This window comes from Lineus longissimus, chromosome 18, assembly GCF_910592395.1.
Source record: "Lineus longissimus chromosome 18, tnLinLong1.2, whole genome shotgun sequence".
In the NCBI taxonomy this organism is placed as follows: Eukaryota; Metazoa; Nemertea; class Pilidiophora; order Heteronemertea; family Lineidae; genus Lineus; species Lineus longissimus.
Genome location: NC_088325.1, coordinates 10,709,287 through 10,735,658, shown reverse-complemented (window position 1 = coordinate 10,735,658; position 26,372 = coordinate 10,709,287). Strand labels below are relative to the sequence as shown.

The 26,372-nt window shown below is 41.1% G+C and overlaps 2 protein-coding genes across 6 annotated transcripts in view; one reads left to right on the top strand and one right to left on the bottom strand.

The window, feature by feature from the left end:
• LOC135502480 (organic cation transporter protein-like) overlaps nt 1-7,824 on the top strand; it is a 10,387-nt gene extending 2,563 nt beyond the window's left edge. For 4 of the 5 annotated variants that reach the window (XM_064795337.1, XM_064795336.1, XM_064795335.1 and 1 more), the window contains 7 exons: nt 216-319; nt 582-736; nt 1,194-1,368; nt 2,613-2,867; nt 3,474-3,694; nt 4,531-4,712; nt 5,416-7,824. In XM_064795337.1, coding sequence (XP_064651407.1) covers nt 216-319; nt 582-736; nt 1,194-1,368; nt 2,613-2,867; nt 3,474-3,694; nt 4,531-4,712; nt 5,416-5,640 — 1,317 coding nt within the window. In that variant the 3' untranslated portion in view covers nt 5,641-7,824. Of the gene's footprint in view, nt 1-215; nt 320-581; nt 737-1,193; nt 1,369-2,612; nt 2,868-3,473; nt 3,695-4,441; nt 4,504-4,530; nt 4,713-5,415 lie in introns of those variants that run through there. The other variant, XM_064795338.1, reaches the window with a different exon arrangement.
• Nucleotides 6,983-26,372, bottom strand: LOC135502481 (mucin-2-like). Its single transcript, XM_064795339.1, has 7 exons — nt 26,226-26,372; nt 18,973-19,254; nt 17,865-18,079; nt 15,378-15,489; nt 14,589-14,697; nt 12,819-12,997; nt 6,983-12,085 (listed from the first exon to the last, which is right to left on the bottom strand). Exons 1-7 carry the CDS (start codon nt 26,284-26,286, stop codon nt 12,006-12,008), a joined length of 1,038 nt encoding a protein of 345 aa, XP_064651409.1. The 5' UTR covers nt 26,287-26,372; the 3' UTR covers nt 6,983-12,005.

Sequence of the window (26,372 nt, the reverse complement as noted above, 5' to 3'; positions counted from 1 at the left end):
AAAAAATCGAGATAGTGATGAACTATTTTACTTTGTTTCGAATTTCTGAACAGCCCAAGCTGGGAGAAGTGTCAAGAGTTTCACCTAACTATGGCCATAAAGTCGTTCGAAAAGTGCAAGGATTAAAATCAGAATGAAAAAGAAGTGAGGTTGCCTCCATGGATTGCACTTCTGTCAAACAAAGTGATCACTAAAAAGTGTTTCAACATTTTCAGTACGAACTTTATTGTGAAAAGGAATGGCTGATACCCGTCTCTCAGAGTTGTATTATGGCCGGCTGGCTTTTGGGCAACTTTGTCTTCGGATCATTAGCAGATCGGTAGGTTTCTTACTTCTTTGATTATCAAGCATCTGTGTCGCACCCAGCCGAATACGCCGAAACTTTCCAAATGTATGTTTTTTTCAATCTTGTTTGACTCGGAAATCACACTCGGCTGATTTTACTACAGTCACCTTCTCCTCAAAGTCCCTGTCGAGGTTTTCCTACTGACGTCCAGACGTCACGTCACGACCTTTAATTCTGTCACGTTCGATGAATCCCCAATAGCAAAATTTAATAACCATACTTGTTTTCGTTCTAGGTTTGGCCGCATGAGGGTGATTCCAGTTGGATTCCTAATGACTTTCGTAATTGGTTTGATCATGCCCTTCATTCCTAACTATTATGCCTACCTTCTGTTTCGATTTTTCCTCGGAGTTACTACTGGGGGATCTTACACGGTGTGCTTCGTCCTACGTAAGTCACAAGCTTGTGTCGCCTTTAATGAGGGACCATCTCGAGATGATGCCGAGCCGATACTGGTAAAATTCACAGTGTTCGCTTGCAGCTGGCGTTGCAGATAGTAAACAATAATGTATAGATTGGACCTGAGGCGATTTTTTTATTTCATTTGAAGAATTTTTATATTTGGGGCAACATTGTGAAATTCAAAACAAATATTAGGGCCGAACCTGCATGTATTCGGCAGTTAGCTATTTCAGCCCGGAAACCAGTTGCTTGAGTCTGATGTCTGCTCACTATGCGACTTTTTTACTGCGGCGTGAAACACACGGTTGTCTTCAGTACATTCTTCTATTACAGTTTCAGTAAGGGCACTTTGGCAGTGATTTTAATGGCATTAGCCAAACTCTTTGCAATTTGGCGTGTACGAATATGTTTCCGTATGATAATTTCTTGGTATTCTATATTGCAGTTTTGGAATACTGTGGCACGAAACACAGGGTCCTCTCCAATATCTCTTTCCATGGTGGTTTCAATGGTGCTGTGGTGCTTCTTAGCGGGATAGCGTATGCAATGGCACCTGTTAACCATATTACCATGCAAATCATCCTGGGATGCGTGCCCTTTTGTATGATTTTCTATAAATTGTAAGTAGGACATCATACATACATGTAATAGCATTCCGCGACGTTATTATTTATAGCTCACAAGGTCATTTGAATAAGATATTCATGACGTTTTAGTCACGTGACAGTCGGACATCGACAATTATTTCTACGCATTTGAGCTTATTTCAAAGTCAATTATCTTTGACCCTGCATTGTTTTTAGCATGAATGATACCATAGAGTCAGAGAGAGAAATATTCAGAACAATTATGTATTATTTCCAACACTCGGACATGTGCCAGATTGAATCTAACTGCCCTAGTTAGAAAGCCTGAATCCATTACGAAACCGCATGTTTGTCCGACATTGCCTGTAATTCAGCGATGGGGAAATAGAGGGCAGCAGCTGCAGTGACGTCATCTTCGCGGAATGCTATTGTTACGAGAATGCAAGAAATTACAATTTAAGTACCGAGTTCTGAAAATGAACGAGTCACACTTCTGGCGAAAGCAAGTTAAGACGTCATCCTTATCAAGTTAAACATTGGCTATCGTCTTAGAAATTAAAACTACACAAAATGCTCCCCCCCGGTAAAGAGGAGTCAAAATGAAGGCTAAAGGAAATATAGAGGCAGCAAGGAGGCAAAATTATGATTCTGCGCGAAGCACACTTAGTCGAGAGAGTATCACTGGGAAAAATGCAGTGTGTTCATCAAACAGTCCTAAAACAACGAAGTCTACAGATGTATATTATAAAAAAGTGGTTGTCAGAATCCAGTATTTTTGACAACTTTTTCTGCATTGCATCATTTTATGTGAAGTTTGCCTCAACAGAATATGAGGTCGGTAATTAAACCTGTGCTCATCAAATGGAACTATATACAGCACATCACATTTTTTGAGAGATTCAAAGGTACCTGTTGATTTTCTCAAAACCTCAAAAGTTTACTTGTCCGATTGTATTCAGTGCTTCAGTTGTTAAATGACGCCCGGATTTAGGCACGTTAGAGGTAGGAGTATATATGGAAAGAGTGTTTTTTATAAGCCAAATAAGACCCGACTACTTTTAGCGGAGTGACACAATAATCAACCAACTTTTTGTACCAAGATGGTGCCGGAAATAGTCAACGCATGTTCCACCCTCCTAGACTCTTCAAAATGGCCTACGCCATTTGTTTGCCTTTTAGCAACGACACCAAGAGACCCGTTGCTGATATTAAACAGGTTGTTCCAAGTGCTGGATGAAACGAAATGTAATCTCTGTTCGAAATATCCTTAATTTTAGTATTTTAGTCGAGTCTCCGCGATGGCTTGTTTCGAATCAGCAGTATGACGAGGCCAGGAAAAACATCAGAAAAATTGCTAAATTCAATGGTCGCCCTCTCGCCGACGATGTGGTTTTGGCATTTCCTCAAGATCGTGCTCTCATCAATGGAGAATTGGAGATGATGTCTGAACACCCAGAGAAGAAGTATACAGTTCTTGACCTGTTTCGGACACCTAACATTCGGAGGGCAACATTGGCTTCTTATGTCCAATGGTAAGCACGATTTGTTTTGAAGATTGATCCCTCTTTCTAGGTGATATTAGTAGATAACAGTTCCCATGCGGTGCACGGCCAAGGCAAAGGCGTTCCAATGTAAAAGCTTAATACCTGAAAGACGAATAGACTCACGACATTCACTGTACTTAGTTTTGTGTAGGTTACCTAAATTTGCAAATTTAAAGTAGAACTTGCATACGTTTTGTACTGAGAGGAAATTGATACTTTCTGTCAAAAAGAGCATTTATATCATGAATTCGTAATTTCCTTCAATTTATCAAAGGCATGTCGTGCATGCCTGTTCCACAATGTCATAATGCTATTCATACTTTTAATGACTTTGGAATCGTATTTTAATACCAGCACCAGATTGGTTGTGGTGTAGATGAAGTCATCAACTCAAAATATCGGAAAATTGCGGTTTTGTGACTGCAAGTGTGGTCTCGGTCTTTTCACTACAAACACTGAGCGATTATTCCCGACTTTTCCTCATTATTACAAAATACGGGACTCGACAAGTTACTTCAAGTTACATATGTGACCTATGTTATCTGTCTAAAGTTCAAACCATGACTAAATATTTTTCTTTTTTTATAATGCTAGGTTTGCCTGCTCTTTTATTTTCTACGGGTTGATATTCATTGGCGGTTCTTTGGGCGCCAATGTTTACATCAACACCGCCATATCTGGACTCTGTGGTGTTGTGGGAGGCTTTGCGTCACTTCCGGTCCTAAAATACCTCGGCAGAAGGACGACAGGAGTCTCTTCACTGTTCATAATGACAATCTCATTGTTTGCCTCTATATTCCTGATAGGAAAACCAGGTAAGGTGGTTCAGATTCCATTTTCATCATCGAAATAGCCCTTATTTACGCTTTTTATCGGATATTGATAAATGGATATATTGATATGAAATATCTTGATATATTGATGCATATATTGGTATGCCGTTGTGATCAAATTCAACAAGACGCACACATCTATACAGGGGTTGCTCTGGCGGCAAAATATATTGCTGTGGACTCGGCAGTAAACCTCGTCGGCAGACTGCGTATCGCAGTGCAATCCTGCATTCTAATCCACACAGTACAGTTACTGAAAGTGCACAACGCTGATGATTCATGTATGAACACAACAGGGAACCGAAGATAATTATTAGATTCGTTTCTCTGTTATGTCATCATCGAAAATTCCAACATATCAAAATGTGAGCCCAAAAATGGAGTGACCATTTTTCTGTTATGTAACTGATATTAGTGAAAGTCAGGTTCGCATTCACCCCTAAACATTTCTAATGTAAACTAATTGTAATACGTGTAATCCCTATGATGATGTACGCATTACATGTATGTAATATCCCACGATGACGTCAACGATGGCACTTAAATGAGGAAGTATTTGGCATGAAATATTATTTTAAGCAATATTTTAAAAAAATTGTTTGATTGTTCTTCATCATCCATGTTTTTTGGTGTAAAGCATGGACGTGTGGCACATTCTGATCTAGACATTTTTTTATTTCATGAAAAGTCCAACCGGATTAAAATATTGCTTTATCTTTTAATTTTTAGAAAATTTAATCCGAGTCCGCGTTAAAAAAACCCATTCAAACGGAAAATAAGTACTGGACTACAACGGTCTCTCCCATCATGTTTTGCAGAGTATGAAACATCACTTGTAGGTGTCGTCTTCGTGGGGAAATTCTTCAATATTGTTGCATTCGATACCATCTACCTCCATTCGGCTGAATGCTTCCCGACATGCATGAGAACCCTGGGTGTTGGGACGGGTTCCCTTTGGGCACGCGTTGGAGCGTTGTTGTCGCCTTTCATAGCAAAGACAGTAAGTCAAGATCTGCAGTGACTTCACTGTCCTGCAGTTACTACATGGTTTCAAGGGAAATTTCAAACCGAATCTATGTCATTGATAGGTACAAAAATGATTACCTAAATCCTTGAATATTTTTAAAAGTCTCATATCAACAAATATTTCGTTTGAATTACGATGCACCAGAACTCAAGTTTGCCATGCTCGTCACTCGCAACAGCGGATGATTTAGTTAGACATGAGCATCATGAAGGACACTCCAGGCTTAAATCCACGCAATCTCATAGTACATCGAAAATAAGCCTATCTGTGTTTCTACAAGTTACATTGTATCTGTGAATCACTGAATAACATACTAACCAGTCCCCTTCTTTTGCATAATATCCAACCGAAAAAAGCTTATCTGACCCCAAATTGCCCCACCCCTTTCTTTGACGTTATTTAAGTCAATTGGAAAACATACCCAACCGATTGAAAAATGATTGAAACGACTACGGATGATGCACTGCATGTTATATTTTTTTAACAAGTTATTCACCCAAAAGGATATATTAATAAATTAACTTCCAAAATGATGATGCGATTCCTGAGCGTTCGCTGCATCGATACGTAGGATACTTTGTTAATTTTGACGTATAAAATTAATATAGATTTTGAAAATATATTATCATTATTTTTTAGGTTTTAAAAACCTATATCATGACGTTCAAATTTTCAGGCTACGATTTGGCCAGTACTGCCAGTGATCGTGTTTTGTTCCAGTAGCGCAGTGGCTACCTGCATGGCGCTCCTGCTACCGGAAACAAGAGGACGCCATCTACCGGAGACAGTCGAGGAAGGAGAGAGGTTTGCCAGGCTATCACTGTCCTGTCCTTGGAGTCGGGTCAACGAAGGCGAAAAGACTGATATCGACATCACTGAGGACTCAAATTCACCGTGTTAGGTTATTACCTCAATTCTGCGCAATATAGCGGTTATTCAGTACATACATTCCGAACTTTAAAAGGTTAGGGCATAGTATTTCAGAAAATTTTTTTGAAAGACTCTGGATAGGTTGAGAATGGCGACTTATCGCGGATCCGGATGAAAATAAAACTTTGTAGAAAAAGTACGCATTTTGTGTACACTTCTATCTCACGTAATAAGGATCCGTGCTAAGACCCTGCTCTAAACCTCCCTATTTTGTCTCAGCAGTAGACACATATGCTGCAAACAATTCAAAGGTTGGTTCACCTTTGGCCGTGGATGAGGGATGAACTTCACCAGGATGCATGAGTGTATGACATTTTGTATTGTGGAGAAAATGGTAAGGCCTGTCAAAAATGTCAATGATAAAAAACATTCTGTTCATCCGTCGAATACTTATCTCGAAGGCATATAGCATGTCAATCATTTGATTGAGTAATACTATATTTTATTAAAATCTTACTGATGTTGTACTATTTGTTGTATAGTATAATTATCATGATCGACGAATGAGGTATTTTAAGAAAAAATGACCCAAAATCGGATTTGTTATTCTTGAAATGACGTCATCGCGGCTAATATTTATATGTCACGAACGTATCTGTTTTGACCTTTTCTCAAACTGAGCAGAAAATCTTCGTGCGTTTAGAGTAAGTCTTTGTGATATCAATCTTCGGGTTCGGAACGTTGCTACAGAAAAGCCCGATATATCTTGTGGTCCAATAAAAACGCACCGATCTTCAAGGCTAAAAAAATCTAACCTTGTCCTTGAATGTACTGATTCCAGGGCAGCTGCTCGAGATAGCCAAAGTGATGACTGTCATGTTCCAATTCAACTGCGTCTTTCCCTGTCAGATTCCACCCACTGTGACAGTGTCCCGCTGCCATATCAACAGCAGCAAAACTATGGTCCAAGATGTTATTTGGTGATAAAAAACTACCCACTGGTGCGGTTAACGTCTTTTGATGAAACGTCCACCTACAACCTACCATACACTTTGGGTAATTCAAATTACCAAAAGCCCGCTGAGGCCGGTGTAGAAGTTTAAAATGTCCTAGGATAGAATTCCCGAGAAACAAAGGATTCTATTATGCGCTTCAATCTCTGAGCTATGGACGGTCAGGGTCTCTATAGCACCATATTGCAGAATACAATAGGGCCGGACACTTTTTCCAGGGGGGCATTTGTTACTGTTACACCGGTCGTATTTTTGCCACCGTTGGAAACCGCCACAGTGAAATAGAACAGGTCATGACACGAGAGAAAGGCGAGAATCCGGGACATGTTAGAAGAACTACCAAATAAAAACAAATGCGTGTTTTGTATTTTTTTAAGTTATATTTTTTATTATAGATAAACATAACAAAATTATATTTAATACAGCGTGATTGAAGTACAATGTTTATTATGCTTTATGTGCAACACCGAACCCCGTAAGTGGATCCATCACCTAGTCATAGAAGATGCAACAAGGCTCGTGGGAGCATCTGCCAGAAATGTCTTTAATTTCCAACTTAGTTCTTCAAAAGTCAGCTTACATGTTATAACGGTGAAATAGAAGGTTTTGGTCAAATATGATTACCAATAGAAATTTTAAACTTATGAATGAGTTGATTCATTTGAAAGGTAAGTAAGCTTCTTCGTGGAAAGTCAATTTTGGAAGTGATTGTTATGTCAACTGATAGGCACCTTCCCCATAGAGGTATACGGTATACTACACTATACGCGAACAATGGCTTCACAAAGGGTGCATGACCATGAAACTATTGTTCGCGTATAGTATAGTATAGGGTATAGCTCTATGGAATAGGTGCCTTATGTCATGTCATTATTAAAGAATAGTTTCATCGACATTTTACGCTGATAGATTTTACTTCGTTACTTAATGTTCAAATTCTGACTCTGATACCACAACCCTCGAGATGAAATGATTTGATCTTAATGACGTCATACGAATGCAAAACTGACAATATTGAGACGCGACAATTTTCGCTCCAACAAGGGACTCGTGTTGTTATTGTTATTAACATGACGTCACTATTAGCAAACATTTCGACCCTTTCCTAGATTTGACTGCGCCACTCATCTTTCGAATTTATCGAATATATGATGTAAAAAGTTACAGAAGAGGCGATAAGTAAATTTCGAAAAAAGGCCGAGTCCCATTCCAAAAATTAAATGTCGCGTTACCTCGTGGGCATAAACTGAACTAAAGCAACTCCCTGCTTAAAATGCATTATCAACACTGAGTAAGTGACATAAAAGTACAAAAAAATTACTCTGGTAGTAAAAAGATGCCGAGTGATTCTTGAATCGACTGTTAGTGGTCATTTCAAACAACACCATCGTTGACATGTTTGATACAAATGTATGAGGATTAGGGTATTTTTCTTTCTTGACGATATTATGTAATTCTCGAGGGAAACACTTTGAAAAATGTATCTAAGTTCTGATGTTTTGACGTACTTTTAATACGCTTTGTCACTGCATACAGTCTTATACTCCGTGAATAATGCATGATATACGAAAGTCCCGGAAACAATCGTTTAAAAGGGTTACCCCAATCATAGAGTCATCAGTTCACCGGGCTTTAGTTCAGCTTCAAAGTAAAAAAGGCAAAACTTAAATCTCACAAGTAACCCAAAACGCCATTTTGGTAAAAGTATCAATGAGTCTTTTCGCAACTTCCCTGGCTAAAACAAGTTGCTTCAGCACTCGGTATGGTCCAGAACAACAATGTATTCAACTCGACCTCGCCCACAGGGGTTGCTAAGATGCTGTGAAACCATTCCTACAAGAGGGTAGTCAACCCATGAGGTTGAGATCAGATAAAATGTGCTCGATGTCACAAGGAAGTCAATAAGGATCCATTGCGACATATCCAAGCAAAATGTAATTTCTGAAAACCAGTAATTATAAATACTAATTACCAAAAGGACAAATGGGTTGTTCGGTAATTCCAGCTCTGCTCTCCCAGTTTTTATCTTTCGCAATCTGAACTGCTTTCAAGTCTCACCACTTGCAGCAAAATTTAAAAAGAAACGGCGGTACTTCCAGCTCTGAATTTAGTCAAGAATCACACACAAGCGGTGAGACCAGAAACAATAAACAAATCTCATGTGTGCTTTCGTTCTTGGACGAATCAAATTGCTCCATTTCTCAAAGTGGGTACTTCTCGTTGAAATTTTGAAACAGGAGGTTTCACTTTGACCCGCGCGGTGGCGCGACATTTTTCGGTCTTGGACTACCATCTATGACCAAACGACGGACTCAACACAAACGTGCCACCATTTTAAAGCTACGGATGTTTCGAGAACGTTTCAGAGAAGATGAGACAAAATGCGTGATCTTTCAGGCACGTCTTAATTTTGTCAACGTAGATTCAGATCAAGGGAGCATTCGGAGCAAGGCCCTTGTTTGCCATTGAAAGTTGTCACTTAAGGGTTAGGCCAGTGCAGCACTGATACAATGCTCTCCTCATGTCATTCCATAAAATCAAAGGCACTTCGTGCATAATCAGAAGTTGTACTCTTTCTGTGATATGCGGCCCACTGCTTTCAGCCTAAGACAAGAAGTGGTCCTGGGTATTCGTCCCATTAAAAGTTGAAACTTATCTATCCAAAACATTCTCCAAAAACCCGTAGTCCTCTGAGGTGCAATGGGCTAATGCCATTTTAGACTTATGTGACGTTTTTACAAGTGCTATCTATATACTACCACGGTTAGGGATGCTTTTAATATCACATCAAACACTTTGAAGAGACCGTAAGATGAAGTCCCATTTCATCACAGTGCATTGCTCTGCATCGAGAAACACTGTTCCTCAAGATCAGGTAACAAACACGTGATGCAATACGCCGCCATCTTGCCCAACTTTGCTGTCACAACAATACTTTACGTTGGAACTTCGGTCCCGGATATGACGATGGTACAGTTTGAGAAGTCTCGCGCGTAACGGGTATGACCTATAAAACCTATCTCCTACAAAGAAAACTGCGTTACGTTGCGCTCAAACTGCCACCTCCTGTTCCCTTGATTAGTGCATGATTTGCAGTCATGCGCAACGCAGTGTTTTCCTTGAAGGAGAAAGACTTTATAGGTTCTACCCGTTACGTGCGAGACTTCTCAAATCGTATCATCGTCATATCCGGGATAGAAATGAGGCATGTTACTATTTTAACAAGCGAATTAAAGTTTTGTGAATGTGCACAGGGTGTCCCAGTGACTAAGTACCCACTGACAACCTCATTTTAGGCGTGAAGGGTCTTCCTTTCCACACGTCAATTCGATTGTCTAACTCAAGAATTCCATTAGAAAACAAATTGCATTTTTTCTGATATAAACTGTATGATAAAGCATCCCTGTACATTTATGTGCAAGTTATGTTACATACCGTCACAACGTCAAATGGACATTTGTGCATAGATCATTTGCATACTAAATCTGGAATACATTATAACACTGTTAAGCAGTAGACATGTCCACAGGTTCTCAGCAGAACAAGGCCCAATAAAACTCAGTAGTTGGATGATCATCCGTCACTCCCTGAAAATTGTCCCAGCACTAAGATGGGTTTTTTTTAATAATGCACCTGCCTGGAACGGCACTTTATCATGCGTCTATGCACAAACTTCTCACAGGAAAACCATCTAAGGGACGAACAAGTTTTATGATGGACGGACTGGAGTTCAATTGGACGGGTGAAAATAAACGCGCCGCAGAACAGCGATTGTGGCCGCAAAGACATGATTGTGACAATCGTCACTGAAACTTATCATCAAAAGATCTCCTTTGGGTGAAATCGCTTGTCGGGATGACATGTCCACTATTCAACACACTACACAGTGCTGACCGACTTCTGGCCTAGGCAGCTCCCGCGGTGACCCCGCAGACTGATGATTCTGTTGCATATGTAGGAATAACCTCACGTCTCTGCGAAAACAATCGCAAGTCTGCGGCATATGTGGAGGATACCACACGCTTCATCTACCATATCGAATAATCAACAATGAATTCGAAGTCGAATTGTTCACATGATAAGCTGCGTGTTTGTTAAATTTGAAAGCAATTACAGGCGCTCATTTCAATTTCATATATATTACAAACACAAAAGCTACAAAATTTCCATTCTCCGATTATTTCAGTAAAGGATCGCTTTTCGAAAACAAGCAGCATCAACAGCTCTTTGTATTTCCAGAAAATACATATGAAATACCAAATTAAGAGGACTTATCGTACTTGTTTTGTAATTGGTCATACATTAGAACAAAATACATCAGTTCGATCAATGATTAACAGGCCCTTACACTTACCACACCTCCCAGGCGTACGAAAACGCGCACTTTTTTGAACAGAAAACAATGGAGGATAAGAGTAAAAAAGACGATCGCGTAATGATTTCGCTTGTCCACTTTAGTAGACTAACACGTACAGGCAGTGACATTTCTCCTTTTGGTAAGACCTGATGGATGGACAAACTGACAGCTTGTTGACACATTCAAGTTAAGCCTTCCCTAATTATGCTGTCGAGTTGTGTTATGTTACACTACTTGCAACATGGCCTTTATTGCAGTTTGATCATGGACGGAGGTACTATTAAACTTTATAAAACTTCCTTGGTCTGACTGAGCACATAGTCCTTATCAACACTGGTGATATCTCATTTCATGACCAGTTGGTGGTTTGGATAAATGTCACTGCATGTGTATATGAATTGAACGAACCATGTGCTTGCATATCGTCATCTGACATAGAGCTATAAAACATATTCAGAGAATGAGTGATGAAGTGTAGTATTGGAAAAATAGGATAACCGTGTTCTCAAAATGTTCTCAAAATGTATGTCAAAGTATAATTTCGGTTAGTACCGATCAGGTATTGGCCAATAAACGTTGAGTACATTCTCCATCATGGCAAAGCTTTCTGTGCCGAACATGCGCGATAGATTTGTTCTTAACATTGCTGCTTGCGGAATATGGCGGAGTGGTTATTTCGTCTTTGGCGACCAGCATTTGTTTGACATTCTGTATGTTACTTACGTACCAGTAAAGTCGGAGTCATGGTTTTCTTCAAAAAGGACAGCGAAAGTGTGTGACGTCAAAGTTCCAGGTACTAATGATAAATACAGAATATGCTCGAGGACACAATGGAAGTTTTTCTCAAAACGTAAACCAAGTGAAGACTGTATCGTAACTACTTAATATTTCACGTGTATCGAGATTAAATTGTATGCCCGCATGATACAGTCAGTAATAGACGATTATGACTTAATTTCAACATTGAAAGGTTTCTGAAGTGACGCACTAACGCTATCCCCCGTCGGTTTCCTCTTCGTAGCCAATTTATTCCTTGAAGACGGCGCCAAGAACCAGAACGAGGGCCATAGTTGTCATGGATAGGCCTACTAGTTGACTCGCTGAACCTGAATGAGTGAATGAAGGTTACGATGAATAATTTCATGAGAAAAAACGAAATTCTTGGATCCAAAGTGGTCAGTTAGGTTCAAAAGTGTGATTTTTCACATTTGGCCAAAGTGTTGTAAACGACTTACGAGGTTCCAAGGTCAAAAATTCCTATTTTCGACCGGGGAAACCCTGGGTAATACCATTCTAGTTTCCGACTTTGAATTTGAGAGTGAATTCTGTGGTTTTGAGTTTTTTGAGAGAAAAACTACTGATGTAATGTACAATTTGACTGAAAAGTAACATAAGTTTGAAATGTCCTAGGATAGAATGTCAAGGAAACAAAGGATGCTATATAGGCTTTAATCACTAAGCCAGTGACGGTAATTGCTTTTATAGAACCATAAACACCATGATAATCCGTCAGGACATTTTTTCCCGGTGGACATTTTCTACCTCTACTCCGGAACCTAGGTCTTGAACCAGGGATTGACCAAACTGACGTCAACGATGCTCCCAATCAGAAGTATGGATTTTTTGTCCAAATAAGGAGTTTGTACTGATGATACATGTAGATCGCTTGGCATCGCAATCATATGTGGTTAACCCTCAGTAGGGAGTTTTCGCAAAGCTCCCGAAGCATCAACGCGTACGCCTATCCCATTGTTCGACATCGATACCAGGAAGTCGACCAATGAGATTGGCGTTCACGTTTGCGTCTTTGCAAAAACTCCCCATTATTGACTCACTCACCTGTCACTACAAGGGGCTTCTCTGTCGAATATGCACTCAATCCTAGACTGTTTTTAGCCCCGCATTTGTACTTCTTCCCATTTTGGTTAGCCACCGTTACTTTCGCCACCGTATATATGTCTTTAAGAGATCCTGTGGATGACGTTAAATTAGTTGTCAGCTTCGTGGTGCCTTCATAGCTGAAAGTAAATCACGCCCTTTTATTTGTGAAAACGTATATAACTTAGTAAAAAAAATTAATCTAGTGATTTCTGTTGACCGGGCGCGATGGTCAGATGATCAACCCGTTCAGTCAACTGACAAATATTTCCAGGCAACCCTTTGCCATCGTGACAAGACTGGCAAATGGCGCAAATGTTCCCACGCTGCATTTGAGCGAGGTTGAAAGCAAAGCTCTCCTAAACTGTTCATACTAGGATCTCCTAATCTGCACAGTGACGCTGCACATGATACAGTCGAACCTCCCAAACCTCTCTTTTAAAGGCACCCTCTCTATTAAGGACACCAGGTTGGTCCCAAAGTGGTACTTTTCATTCAATTTGAACTCTCTTATCAGGACACCTCTCTATTAAGGACAGCACTTATCAGACCCGAAAGTGACCTTAATAGAGATGTTCTACGGTATATACTTTTGGGGAGGTAGATGTTATCTTTTATGACCGGTGTAGAAGTTAAAAATGTTTTAGGATAAAATGTCCGGGAACAAAGGATTCTATTATGCGCTTCAATCTCTGAGCTATTGACTGTCAGGGTCTCTATAGAACCATATTGCAGAATACAATAGGGCCGGACACTTTTTCCAGGGGGACACTTTTTACTTTTACACCGGCACTCATCTTGTCGAAACATTTTGTGATATCTGGTTATTTCATTGCTTTTGTAAAACCAGTTTCCAGGCCACGTAAATCTCAAATACAGCACGCGAGCCAACGGTGGCTGTGTTTAAAGATCAAGACCCTATCTAACCCGGCCAGTGATTAATGATCACAGAAACGTTGCCTACTCTTTGCCCATTCAAGGATGAGGGCGAAGTTACTAACCCGAAAACCAGGATTAAAGGTCTGATTAAATTACAGCCGGAAACAGCAGCGGACGGTTTCACGCGTTCCGCAGGCTTATAGTGGTCAGTTACAATTAGTGTCAAGTTTTGGTTTGTCCTCATATTTCAGTTTTTTTCAGACATATAGACAGCCAGACCCAGACCATGACCTTTTGATTAAGATAACACAGGGAAAAACGTGACTGTCCAATGCTTGTCTGTGGTATCTTGGATTTTGCTCAAAGTACTTTTTGGGAATGATAATTATCCCCGTCTCCAAAGTGAAAAATTAATCTGAGATTTCAATGAGCTACTCTTTCAGCGTTCTCAAACAATGGAGGGGGGGGGGGGGGCAGTCGGTAACGGAACTTGAACAGTTAAACAAATTTACAACCGGTTGCGAAGCCCAATAGCTTCATTGGACTTAACCCAACGCCTCTGTTTTAGAACAACCGCATAAGAGCAAATTTTCTTTGGATTTTTCGGTATAAGCGCAAATTTCAATTTCCACTCTGGAAACCACACAGTTCCCCGAGTTGTCCCGCGTCCCGCTGTACATGTAGAAGAATCAGTCCTTTAAATGAGAATGAAGAGCTTGCACAATTGTGCTATACACCCAACCATGACAGTCGAGATCAAGGATTTAGAAATAGGAATTGGGAATAAGTAACAGCCGAGGCAATGGGTAACCAAGCAACTTCTCCCTGGTTGGTATCAAGTGGCCAACATACATTTCGAATTCTGTCGTAGCGATAGTGCCTGATCGGACGCATTTCACCTTCAATTCAGCACCCTCCTTGAGCGGGGTCGTGAACGTAATCGTCGGTGCATCCGGGACCACTGAAATATAAATGGGACAAAACTTATACATTCAGGATGGATTGGCTTGATTGTTCTTTCCAGTGATGTCTTGAACATTGGCCAAAGTGCTATAGGGAGCTATAGGGAGTTATATCAGACTTTCCCGGTCTCCATAGATCGATCAGTCTAAGATTTTAACGAGCTGCGCAGAAAGCGCTCATTTGATCTTGAGCAGTCGGTAGGGTAACCACTAAAGTGTTGGGAGAAAGTCGAATTAGGTTGCAGGGGTTAGGTAACCAAAAGCTAAGATACAGTCCAAATCACATGGGTCATCCCAAAATTTGCGTCAGTTGCGCGTGGGTTCATTCCTACGCGAATTCGCAAACCTACCCCCCGAAACGTCACCGCAAACTTCTATCCCATTGTTCGAAAATGTTATCGGGAGGTCGAACAATGGGATAGGCGTTCACCATGTTGACGCTAGCGTTTCGGTGGATTTGCGAAAACGAGTTAGCGTCACTAGCGCGCGCAGCACTATATATACGCGCAACTATATAGGCGACGCGTAACTTACGCAAAGGACAAGTGATGTCAATTGAGATATTTACTGTAGGACGAATTTAGAGAATAACATTTTTATATTTTTGTAAAAATAGTTTTTCAGTTTAAAATGCAAGCTATGAGGCACACTCGCCCTTGCTCTTGTAACATGTACTTACGTGTAACTCCCAGTGTAAATGTCACAGATGAATAAATTTTGCTCGCTGCAGTATTGTAGCTCTCACACTTGATTACCTTCCCGTCCCAGGAGGAAGATGCTGTCAGAGTGAGCTTGAAGAAGAAGTAAAGGGTTGGCGTGTAAAATGCATCGCCATAGTTTTAAATAGAGTTCAGAGCTTTGTTTTGTTCTATATGCAAACCTATACACATTACTAAAATGCAAAGAAAGCTAATCGTTTCACGGACTTATATAAATCCATGATAGTGTTGACTTGAATGACCACATCTAGATTGCCTGAAAGGTAAGTTTCCTTTGGGCTACACATCAAAATTGTAGCCTACACATGTCGCCTGTCGGAAAAGACCCTGCTTGTTTCGCTATACCAAACGGTAGTTGATAAAGTATGGAATTAGTGAAACCTTGGAAACACTGATAAACCTTGTAATATTCAATGTAAACCATGGAATCACTGTGCAAATAGCGCGGGAAATCGGGTGCGTTCCTTCCACGATTTATACCCTCCCAACTGACAGTCTCGTCCCAGCTGACTTTATTGATAGCAATTTGCCAGTTAGTTCAGAAGCCAACATTTTTAATGTGGAGGATGACGTCATCAATTGGCAATGCGCTGTGGTCGTTAAAATATTTTATTTCTCTTCAATGGAAGCAAAAATTAGTTTTTATGATTGTTTTGTATTCCATAGACGATAAAGTATTATGCTCGGTACTAGATGCACGAGATCATAGGACAAACACACACGTGAATAAAAAAACCGCTTAGAACTGGTGACGTCATCCCTCGATGCGTACTGGAAGATGTAAGAAATCGCTCACGGCGAAGGAAATTTTCATCCGCAAACTTCGGTAATAAACATACATGACTAGGCTTCTTTTATTCATCGTTTGTTATAAAATATCAGTCAATCATAGACAATTAGGCCTAGACATAGTCGTCAACCTTATCCATGCATAATGCATGACAGGCCCCCAATTTTCTCTGTATCACCCTGTGTATGAACAGACCGATCCGTAGTTCAAATAGGCCCCGCGTGGTGGTGGCGTATTAATAAGCGGAGCGCTATTGGTCCATATTATGGGTGTGTGGTGGGCGTGTCTTCCCATATTTGGGAGATCAGTACTGTACACTGGAGGCGAGGTACAACTGGGTTGTTCTAAAATATAGACTATTGAATCGGATATGCGACAGATTTCTAAATTACCATAAAATTCCGATCTGATCATGTAAGAATAAGCTCCAAATGTTGATTCGTAACCACGTTAGGTTCGAATGGCATTATTTCATGTTTTTATGCATTTTAAGGAGTGTTTCCAAGGTTTATCAGTGTTTCCAAGGTTTCACTAATTCCATACTTTATCACCTACCATACCAAACTACACCTAGGTCCCATAGTCTACCAGCAGCAGCTGAGAGATGACACCGGTCTTCCATCCGGCATTTATTCAATAATTCTTAAAAATGACGGAATCAGGCAAAAGCTGTGCACATCCCAAACTAGAGCGTGAAAAGAATATTAGACATCCACTCAGTAACCGAGAACTTCTAGCAAGGTGAAATTAATCTCCCAATTTGTCCCTAGGAATTAAACGCTCGGCTACGAACTACGTATACTATTACTTTGCCAAAGACGTCATCGGCGTGGACAACGGAAGGTAGGTGAAGGCGTGGCTGACCGCAGGTAACCTGGACACGGTCTGTTCAAAAGGAACCCAGAGAGAGGCCTCGCATTTGTAACGGAGCTGTGGCCTGTGAACCAGACCGCCATGGCCAACCCACAATGCTCGGAGTGGAAAATTACCGCAGCCTCCCAGAGGTCAGATGATCGATCGTCTGTCTGTGAGATTTCTTCCCCCAGTACAAAATTCTAACTAAAACACAAATGAACGAAGAAACAGAGATTTTTACATGTATTCTCAAACACCGAGCAGGAGGTCTTCTAAAAATATACTTGATATAACCCGTTGCTCTCTCTCCCCGTCGATGCCCTGGGGCCCGGTTTATATATAATCAGCAACATCTGAGCCAGCCAATACTCATTTCATTTTTTACAGATTTCAGGTACTTGTGGCAAGATGCCCAGCCTCCACAAACAACTCATAGTTGCCCTGGCGAGCTATAAGTGAACCAGTGCATATTTCAAGAGTCGCCAAGTCGGACGCGGAGGACCTATTCCATATGTGCCATCGAATGAGGTACCCAGTATCCTATGAGCAATATTCGCCATTTTCGTTATGCAATAAAATAAGCTTTAAGTTTACATTTTGTTTTCCAGGTAGGATTCTTGCACCACTTCTTGGGAAGTATGAGCCTTTTACCCAAGTTCGAAATCGTAACACTATGGCAAAGGTGTGGAGAAGGGGTAACCTCTATCTACCGATCGCCCAGAATCCTACGGTCCTGGCGATGGTGGCGGGTCAGGCAAGCCTTTTCAAGCAACTTCTTCCACAGAATAAAATCACTACTTACCACTGCTGGCGGTCCTGCCGCGATAGCTGCGCCGGCTGTACTACTCGTTATTTCGGTAGTCGTTCCCCCGGTCGTAGAGTAGAACTTGTAACTGACTGCGTCCTGTTTAGCGTTCGCATTCTTGGCACATGTAAATTTGACGGGGAAGCCATTCTTCACAGTAACCTTCGAATTGGCGACGGTGATATTACTGGTAAGGATCGGTGCGAGAAGAGCTGGAATTATAATTAATTCCTGAGGGACACGACTGCGCCATTGAAATACTCGATTCGGTAACTCAACAGTTGACCAGTCTAAAGCCCGCAGCACACTAGCCGCCAACTTTGGCGACAAGAAGCGTTCAGCTGACGCCTCTCGACGCCTAAGTTGGCGGCCAGTGGATCCCGGTCAGGGCACACCTGCCCAGAATCGGCGTCCAGTAGCGTATTTTTCGCCACTTTAGGCTGCCATTTTGAAATCATGTGACATCAAGACGCATACTGATTGGCCATAGCCTCGCCGCCGACGCCAATTAAGGCGGCAATCCGTAGCACACATGGCTTCTTCTTTCATTCAAACGCGGCGACACGCGTCAAAAATCAAACATGTAAGATATTTGGCGTTAAGTTGCGGCAAGTGGCGGCAAGTCGCGTTCGCCGACGCCGTTCGTAGCAGACTAGGGATTTTTCAGGCGTTCAGGACTCTTACGGCAAAAAGCGCCAGTGAACGCCGATGTTGGCGGCTAGTGTGCTGCGGGCTTAAGGTTCATCGAGCACCTATTTCAGGAAGGGTTCCTTTATGCTGCACCGTTGTTTTATGAACGTTTCCATCCGCAGCCTTTCATGCGCTGTATCGGGAATTTCTAAACGAATTTGTCACATTCAAACCTCAATGGTGTTGTCTTTCTCGAAACTTCTTTAATGATGGCCGTTTGCCCGATGTAAATGAGATATCAAACCATGCGTAGACCTTCATGTAGCCGTCATTTATGAGACGTAATTTCATTATAATGTGGTGAGATATGTAGATACATGAATATGATAAAAAAACGTTTTTCTGATGCATCCCCAAACTTCAGATTCAAATTGCCGACCTAAGTACACGTATGTCTAATGCAGCTGCAACTTACCAGTAATTCCGAGGGTTTTGCCATCAGATGGATCCGAAGGTGTAGTACCATCGCTCGCTGTGCATGTGACGGTCTTTGAGTTGTCACCCAACACAGCAACATAGGTGAAAATTGCACCAGCTACACCGGTAGTTTGTGGTGTGCTGTCTATCTTGAATGCCCATGTTGTTGGGTCCGTGGAATCAGAGGGATTTTTCGCGCAGGTAAATTTCACAGTTATGCCAGCATCCACGGTAGCGGGATCGGGGATGACAGTAAGAGTTGGCTTGCCAGGTTTTACTCCTGAAATTCAAAGAAGCAAAATATGGAGAAACTGCCGTGATTGGACCTTACACTTCCGAGACTCACAGATATCCTCCTTCCTGCCCTGAAACAAACTTCAAATCAAAGGTTTGCGGAAAAGTTGCTAAATTCAAGCAATCACAGTAATATCTAGCGAGAAAACGCCTCTCCGATGGAAATCCATTATGAGAGAGGTCCTAAGAAATAAAAACCCCAAGTGTTATACTCCTGTCCTAAAAAAACACCAATTGAGGAAAGGTTAGTTGTCTGGGTATATATATCTGCTAGATCTGAGGTCTCCCCCCTCAATGTCCCCTGATACCGCAAGGATAACGTAACGTAATTGTAGTGTCGGGGTCAATAACGATATTCTTTCGCCTTGCGCAGCAGGTTATGGCAAAAGGGATCGCTGCAAGGAGGGCTGACTGGGTCTAGTCGGAATTAAGATCAAAATAACATGATCAATTAGTCCGATGGTGACTTTTTTATGTTCAATGTTGACGATGGAAACTATTTTCGAAAAGAGCCAATGCTTCTTCCGTCGTCTCCTAGTACCGCTGAGGCTTACTGTACATGTATGTGTACACACTCAACGAGGTCATCTTGCAAATTTTTGTTGTTGTTGTTATTTTGAAGCAAGTAGTTGTAGCTGGAACGTGTTAACTTTTGTGGCGGATGCATCTAGGCTACATGTCATATCACCAGGGCTGTTGATGTGACCTACAATTCAAGGTCACGGAGTCAAACTCTTACATTTTACCAATAATGGTACCGGTTTTGAATATTTTGTCAATGAGTCATTACCACTTTGATGTATAAATGCTGTCACGTGTATAGGCATCTCAATATGTTGACCAAATACTTGGTGAAAGTCAGGTACCTTTTATATGCCGTATAAGGGCAGTCTCATAACACCTTTTAATTTCTACCTGAGCTTCAAACATTGCCATTTCATTTCTTCTTATATAATTCTCTGAAGCTAAAGCAGATCAACCAAGACCTCAAAAATTACACCACCCAGATTGCTTTTTTAAAGGGGGACTATGCAAGAGCCAGGGGGTAATATTGGAGGTCTTCAGCAGACTAATTCATGTATTTCGTATTTGTGTATTTCGTGTCACATTTCATTTTCGATTTGTGTCACTTATTCGGTTGGATCACTAATCGGGCGATGTCACCTAATCGGTTGTAAGAGGCCCCACCGTCTCTGCATTAATTGGCCACCATTGCAATCTGAGTGCGTTGAAATCGCTCACTCACCTAAACTACTGGACATTTTGTGCCTTTTTACCATTAAAACTGTTCGAGTGCCAAAAATCATCACGCTATAAATCATCGCCTGCACAAACAAGCCGAATTACACTGCTATTTTCGACACGCTTCACAAATACTGCATATAAAAACACTAAAAAAAACTTCGTTTTATGCGGAAATGTTTCAGGCATGAACTTGAAATACACTTGACAATGGGAAGGGCGCGTAAAAGCCACCTCGCTATAAATGTTGACCCTCTCATGATCGCCATCGAAATACCGCGGTGGCCTACATGTACATAAAAAGCGCAGTGCAGCACGGACCGCCTTATGATATGTAGCCTACCTAAAAACATGGAGTAAGATGGCGGCCATATGTACCAACGCTTGTCCTTGAAGGTATTCACTGCATAGTGCCGAGCACTAAAGCCACTGCCTTGGGTTTTTTTAAACTGCCCATAATAACGAGGTTTAGCAACCTTCGACTCCCACTCCGACTGAAACCCCGAGAGCGAACAGTAGCCGCCTGTGAGTATCTATGATTTAAATCGTGTGATGGGCGCTTTCCACCAATGAAACACTGTCATATGAGAGAGATTGATATGGCTTCCTAGAACACGCACATAAATCGAAAATATTGAAGTCGGATTACTGTTAGTTACGACTCGAAATACAACTTCAATATTTACGATTGATGAGCACAATAGATTAAAAAGATGCCGAGCAAAGTGATGGCGTTCCACGAGTGGAAAGTATCCGTCAAATTAATTTTTCATGATTGCCAATATGCGCCTACTATTCGATCTCGAAGTTTCAGTTGGAGTGGGAGTCGGAATGGCGCTAAACCTCGCTATTTATGAAATTAAACTTATTTCCGCGCAGGTTTGGACCGGACGTACGAATCCCCAAATTCGTTAAAAGCGTCAGGCATTTCTTGCTTTTGTTTTTGCGAATCAATGTTGTACAAGTATGTATCATTCTGATCGCGAATGTTTGTAACGACCGTTGCTAAGGACGCACGGTCGGTTGACTATAAGAATATCTGAATCGCTATCAATTTAAGCTAAAAAGTCAATTAATAAATCCAATGTTTTGTCGCAATATTTTCCCGTTGCTATGGACCTTGACAACTCTTTCTATAGCAACCGTCATGCTCACGTGTAACAACGCGTCAACCCATCACGTCACGCCATTTTCCAATTAAAATCTCCATTTTGCACCGATCGATACATTGTTGATGTAAATTAATGTAAATCGACACTTTCTTTCATGCCTAACACACAGAAAACACATGTGCATCGAAGCACTGTATTTTACTATGTGGATGGAATTAACTGGTGAGACATTATCTGCGTCTGTCTGGCGAACAGTTTTTGTTGCATTTGATTCGCACTCTCTCTCAGTATCCATCATTTCAAAAAACCTGTATCGAACGAAGAGGAGGAGAGAACCGGCTATTATGAAGGAAAAACATAGTTTCTAGCAATTGGTATTTTATTTTGATTTGTATTGAAAAAAATATCTACTCCTCGGGGAATATCCAAGTTGACCAGAATAGTTTTGTGAAATTTTTGAAAACAGAAATTCATGTCGGCGCTACCAGGAGGCTGGACAATAATGTGTTGACGCTTTTTGCATTGAAACTACTAGTAGTAGAAATATCCTGAATTTTCATTTCAGACTTGGGGTGATTTTACTCGAGATCTAGATGGCGATGGTCTATTAACTTTCTCACTACATGTACTTCTAAATAACCCAGACAAAGCAGGAAATACAAAGCTCGGGACCAAACTGAAGACCCACAGGTCGAGGAGCACGATCTTCGTCAAGGTGTAAAAAAGCCAATTGTGGCCTCGCCTCACGTCAATTAAAAACGATTATTTCTCGTTGCTAAGGACGCTTAATCAGTTGCTAGGCGGCATTACGATGAATACAATAGATAATGAACAGCGTGCTGAACGGTGACATCCACCAGATTAGCACCGTGACCGTGAGGCGAAACTATTTTGAATGTCCGTTTCTCATCGTCAGATGCGCTACTTATTACTGTAACGGCGCATTAGAAATTAGATGACTCTCTTTGTCTCCTTTAAAGGGAAAATATTGCATGAGCGATGGGGCGAAATTACATTAACCGAAACGTACATTTTACATGTACTTTGGATGACCTTCCATTTAGTCCGCCGAGGCTGACGAAATGAGCTCACATCTACGTAAGCTCGCGCCCGCAAATCACGGCTGGCATTCACTTTGGTGTACTGAATATATGTACACAATGTACTTCTTTGAAGTTGAACGCAGAAGTTCCTACGAGAGCGAGGACATGAAACAACGAATCAATTCGCACTGGCCCTATTTTTTATCATCAATATAATCCCGATCAAGAATGATTGACTGTCTGGGTTTAATATATCTCACGGGCACTGCTGTCGCGGCAAATGATTTCAATCTTTGTTTCAGAACAATGGCCACAGACTGTATTGCGATATATTCAAAACACAGGAAATTGAGCCCAGAATTCATCCATTAACTATGTTGATCTGGTCGGCATAGTCACGAATGGGTTGATTTTCAATGGCATCTAAACTCTGTTCGACTTATTTATCCATTTCCAATTACTGATAATATTGTATCGAGCAGCTCAAAAATCTTAGTCAGTTTCCACTTGACTTAGCGACGGCGTTTTTAAGATTTTCGGTTGGGAAACCAAGTCACCCGGCCTTCTCCAAAAAGACAAAAATAGTTACATCACTTTCTTTAAATATCGCAAGCCATTATGAAAATATCAGGGCCTTTTAATCAAAGCCAAGTTTATCGATTGTTTTTACGCGTTTGCGAATTATTCAGAAAAAAATATCGCAAGTGTTGGCAAGAACTTGTGTTTCATTTTACAAAATTTCCTCTTAGTAAAAAGTTTGATCAGGGTCCAATTAATCATATACGAGCGCCGATGAGAAACAATGCTTCCAATTTTGTTGCCATGTCGTTATGAAAAAACTAAATTTTGGCGGCTACAATACCACAATAGCTCTTCCGAACGATAGGTTCAACCATGTTTACTTTCTATTTCAAATAGTTTACATCAATTCTGTAACAAACAAATTGAGCCTAAAGCAGCAAATGTGCCATTTTTCTAACAATGAATATTTGGCAAATAAATGTATTCAAATACGAATTGTCCTGAAAGGTAATGGCGAAAACGCAATCATTGAGTTTGTTGACCATGGAGTTGTCGCTGAGACTTGATCTATCCAACCGTGAGATTTCATTTAAATCAGTTTCACCGACTACGCGTTGGATAGATTCGGCAGACAACCAACCTTAGGCAAATACGATCCGGCGACCCTCCCCCCCCCCCCCCCCCCCCAACGTAAGAGGGTCCATTTGGGGGACGAGATTGGAGGACGTAGTCCCACCTAGTGACATAATCCCTTGTCGATATATTGACATAACAGCCTCATCACAACTGTGACGAGATAACGCAGGTGGCAGAGTGAACTGACCAAAATATGTCTCCTCAAATAATCGTACAAGTAGAATACGCACTGCTAGTTTGAAAAGATGCTTCCCTAATTGATAGCTGTTTCCTTCAATTTCATGCACGCCATATTCTAATGGTGGCGTCGTCTCTTGCACAGAGCGATCGACCACCCAAATGGCACGAGCCGCGTCGTTTATCGGCAATCATCTAATGGTCCGACCGTCCGCTAGTCCGAAGACCCGCTAGTCCAAAAAGTACACTATAAAATTCATTTAATCCGAAATGGAAATTAATACCCGCTATTCCAAAACGTTTGTTGTTAAACTCCTTAATACGTATAATGCTACCAAATAATTGTGAATTAGAGTCGTTGCTTGCCAGATTAACCCTATAAACATCTAAAAATCACGTGTACCGGCGTCATTGGAAAGAAGTATAATTTTTCTAATGACTCTGATGGTGAGAAAGCTGGCTTAGCGACAAATATTATAAAACCTAATTAATTTTTCATTTTCGAACTGCAATGTAACAGGCCTTTTTTGTTTTTGCTGGCTAGCGGGCATTTATTCATTCTTTGGACGAGCGGGCCTTTTTTTCATTTTCGGACTAGCGGACCTTCGGAAGAGTTGACTGTAACTGGGGGTTTTATCAGGTTGGCTTCGGCTGAGGTGCTTTGCCATTCTACTAATATTATAGAGAGTCTTCAATCTGTCGCGTCGCCACCACATGACCATTGACACGAGGTCAAGCAGGTGGTAGAGCAGAGTGAATCTCATCAAAATAACCTTACATATCGATATAAGTGCGGTATAGTGCACTATCAAGTTGATAAAGAATGTTTGTAGCTGATATTATCGTTTGAATAGTCTTTTTGAAAAAGATTTCGACTCAAGGTCAAAATAGGCTAGTTTCTTTGCGCCAATGACATCATCAATGAGGGACTGTCTTAAAGGGCCAAATTGGGCATAAGATATGTTGGTTTTTTGTGCAAAAACGGCTTCCAGAAGGACTGCGACTTCTCCCAACAAGATTGATGAAAACACTTTGAACTGCAATCAACAATTCACTAGAATGGGGTGTAACCTTAGGCCTGCCTGAAATTCGCAAGCCATGCCCAAAACTGCCTACCACTGGTGAAAATCGTTATCAGAAAACAGCATCAGTGTAATACTACCAGTGGCGGCGCATGATGTCAAGTTGGCATATTATCCTCCAGGCCAGGTAAATCACACGCCAAAGTTGTCACTTTAAGCTCGATCAAGTCGATTCCGAACCGAAGTTACGCGTGGTGCTTTCCATGGGAAGACAGTGCAGTCCACTCAAGACAGGTAGCTATCTTTCGCAAAGAATCAATGCAAAGAGAGAATGATGGCTATCGAATCAATTCGTGTCGTCTAATTGGCGGTTCCTTATGATGGTGACGAACAAAATGTATGGTGGCCAAGAAATTGCCGAGCATTTAGCAGAAATGCACAATTGTACCGCCCTGTCTAGTACTCAGACGAGGCCCGAGCCAAAATGACGACTAACATTTACTTATGTGCCACACGCTAAGAAATTAGGGCTTCAAAAAATCAAAGATAGGTTTTTGGTACTAAAAACAGTGAATTGTTCGCTAAATTAGAACAAATCGTCTCAATTTCCGTTAGCGATTAGCTAAATACCGCGAATGCTTCCGAAATTTAAGGTTTCATGCATTACTGTTGAAATTTTCGCGCTTTTCAAGTTTGCATTGAAAACGGAAATAACTTCGGAGTAAATTGAGAACTTTTAGTATGTAGGCCTACCCCTGTGTATTCCCCGACTCCCACCAAACCGATCCCCTGTTGTATTGGCCAAAAATACATTTTTGTCTAACCACTGAAGAACATCGAACGACCATATGTATCTAGTGGGGCTTATGATTTATGAGAAGTCCAAAACAGTCAAAGATCGTTGATCTAGAGTCCTGTTACCCATATTTGGTTATGGTATTGACTTTGTGCCTTCTTCGATGATACTGTAGATTATGAAAAATGAAGAAAAAATCAATGCCGACCCTCCTTGAATGTTTCTGAAACATTTTCCTTTTTTTCTTCAGAAGTCCTGGCACTGTAAATGAAAATGTTGAGGTATATGCACAAGTCCCGAAAACGAAAAAACAAACATTTGAGGCAAAGGGGAAAATGTTGAAACCTTTTTAAATTGAACAACGTATGTTCGTTCAAGGTAACGGTTTGAGGTGATAATTTACTTACCCAATGCCAGTCCAACCATCAGCGAAAGAGCTACCGCAAAAAGTGCTACTCTTGTCTCCATCTTGGCAAATTAACGATAAACTACAAAATCGGTCCTCTTCGTTCAAAGCCTTGCGTTCGACAAACTTGGGCCGCACGATTTTCCCG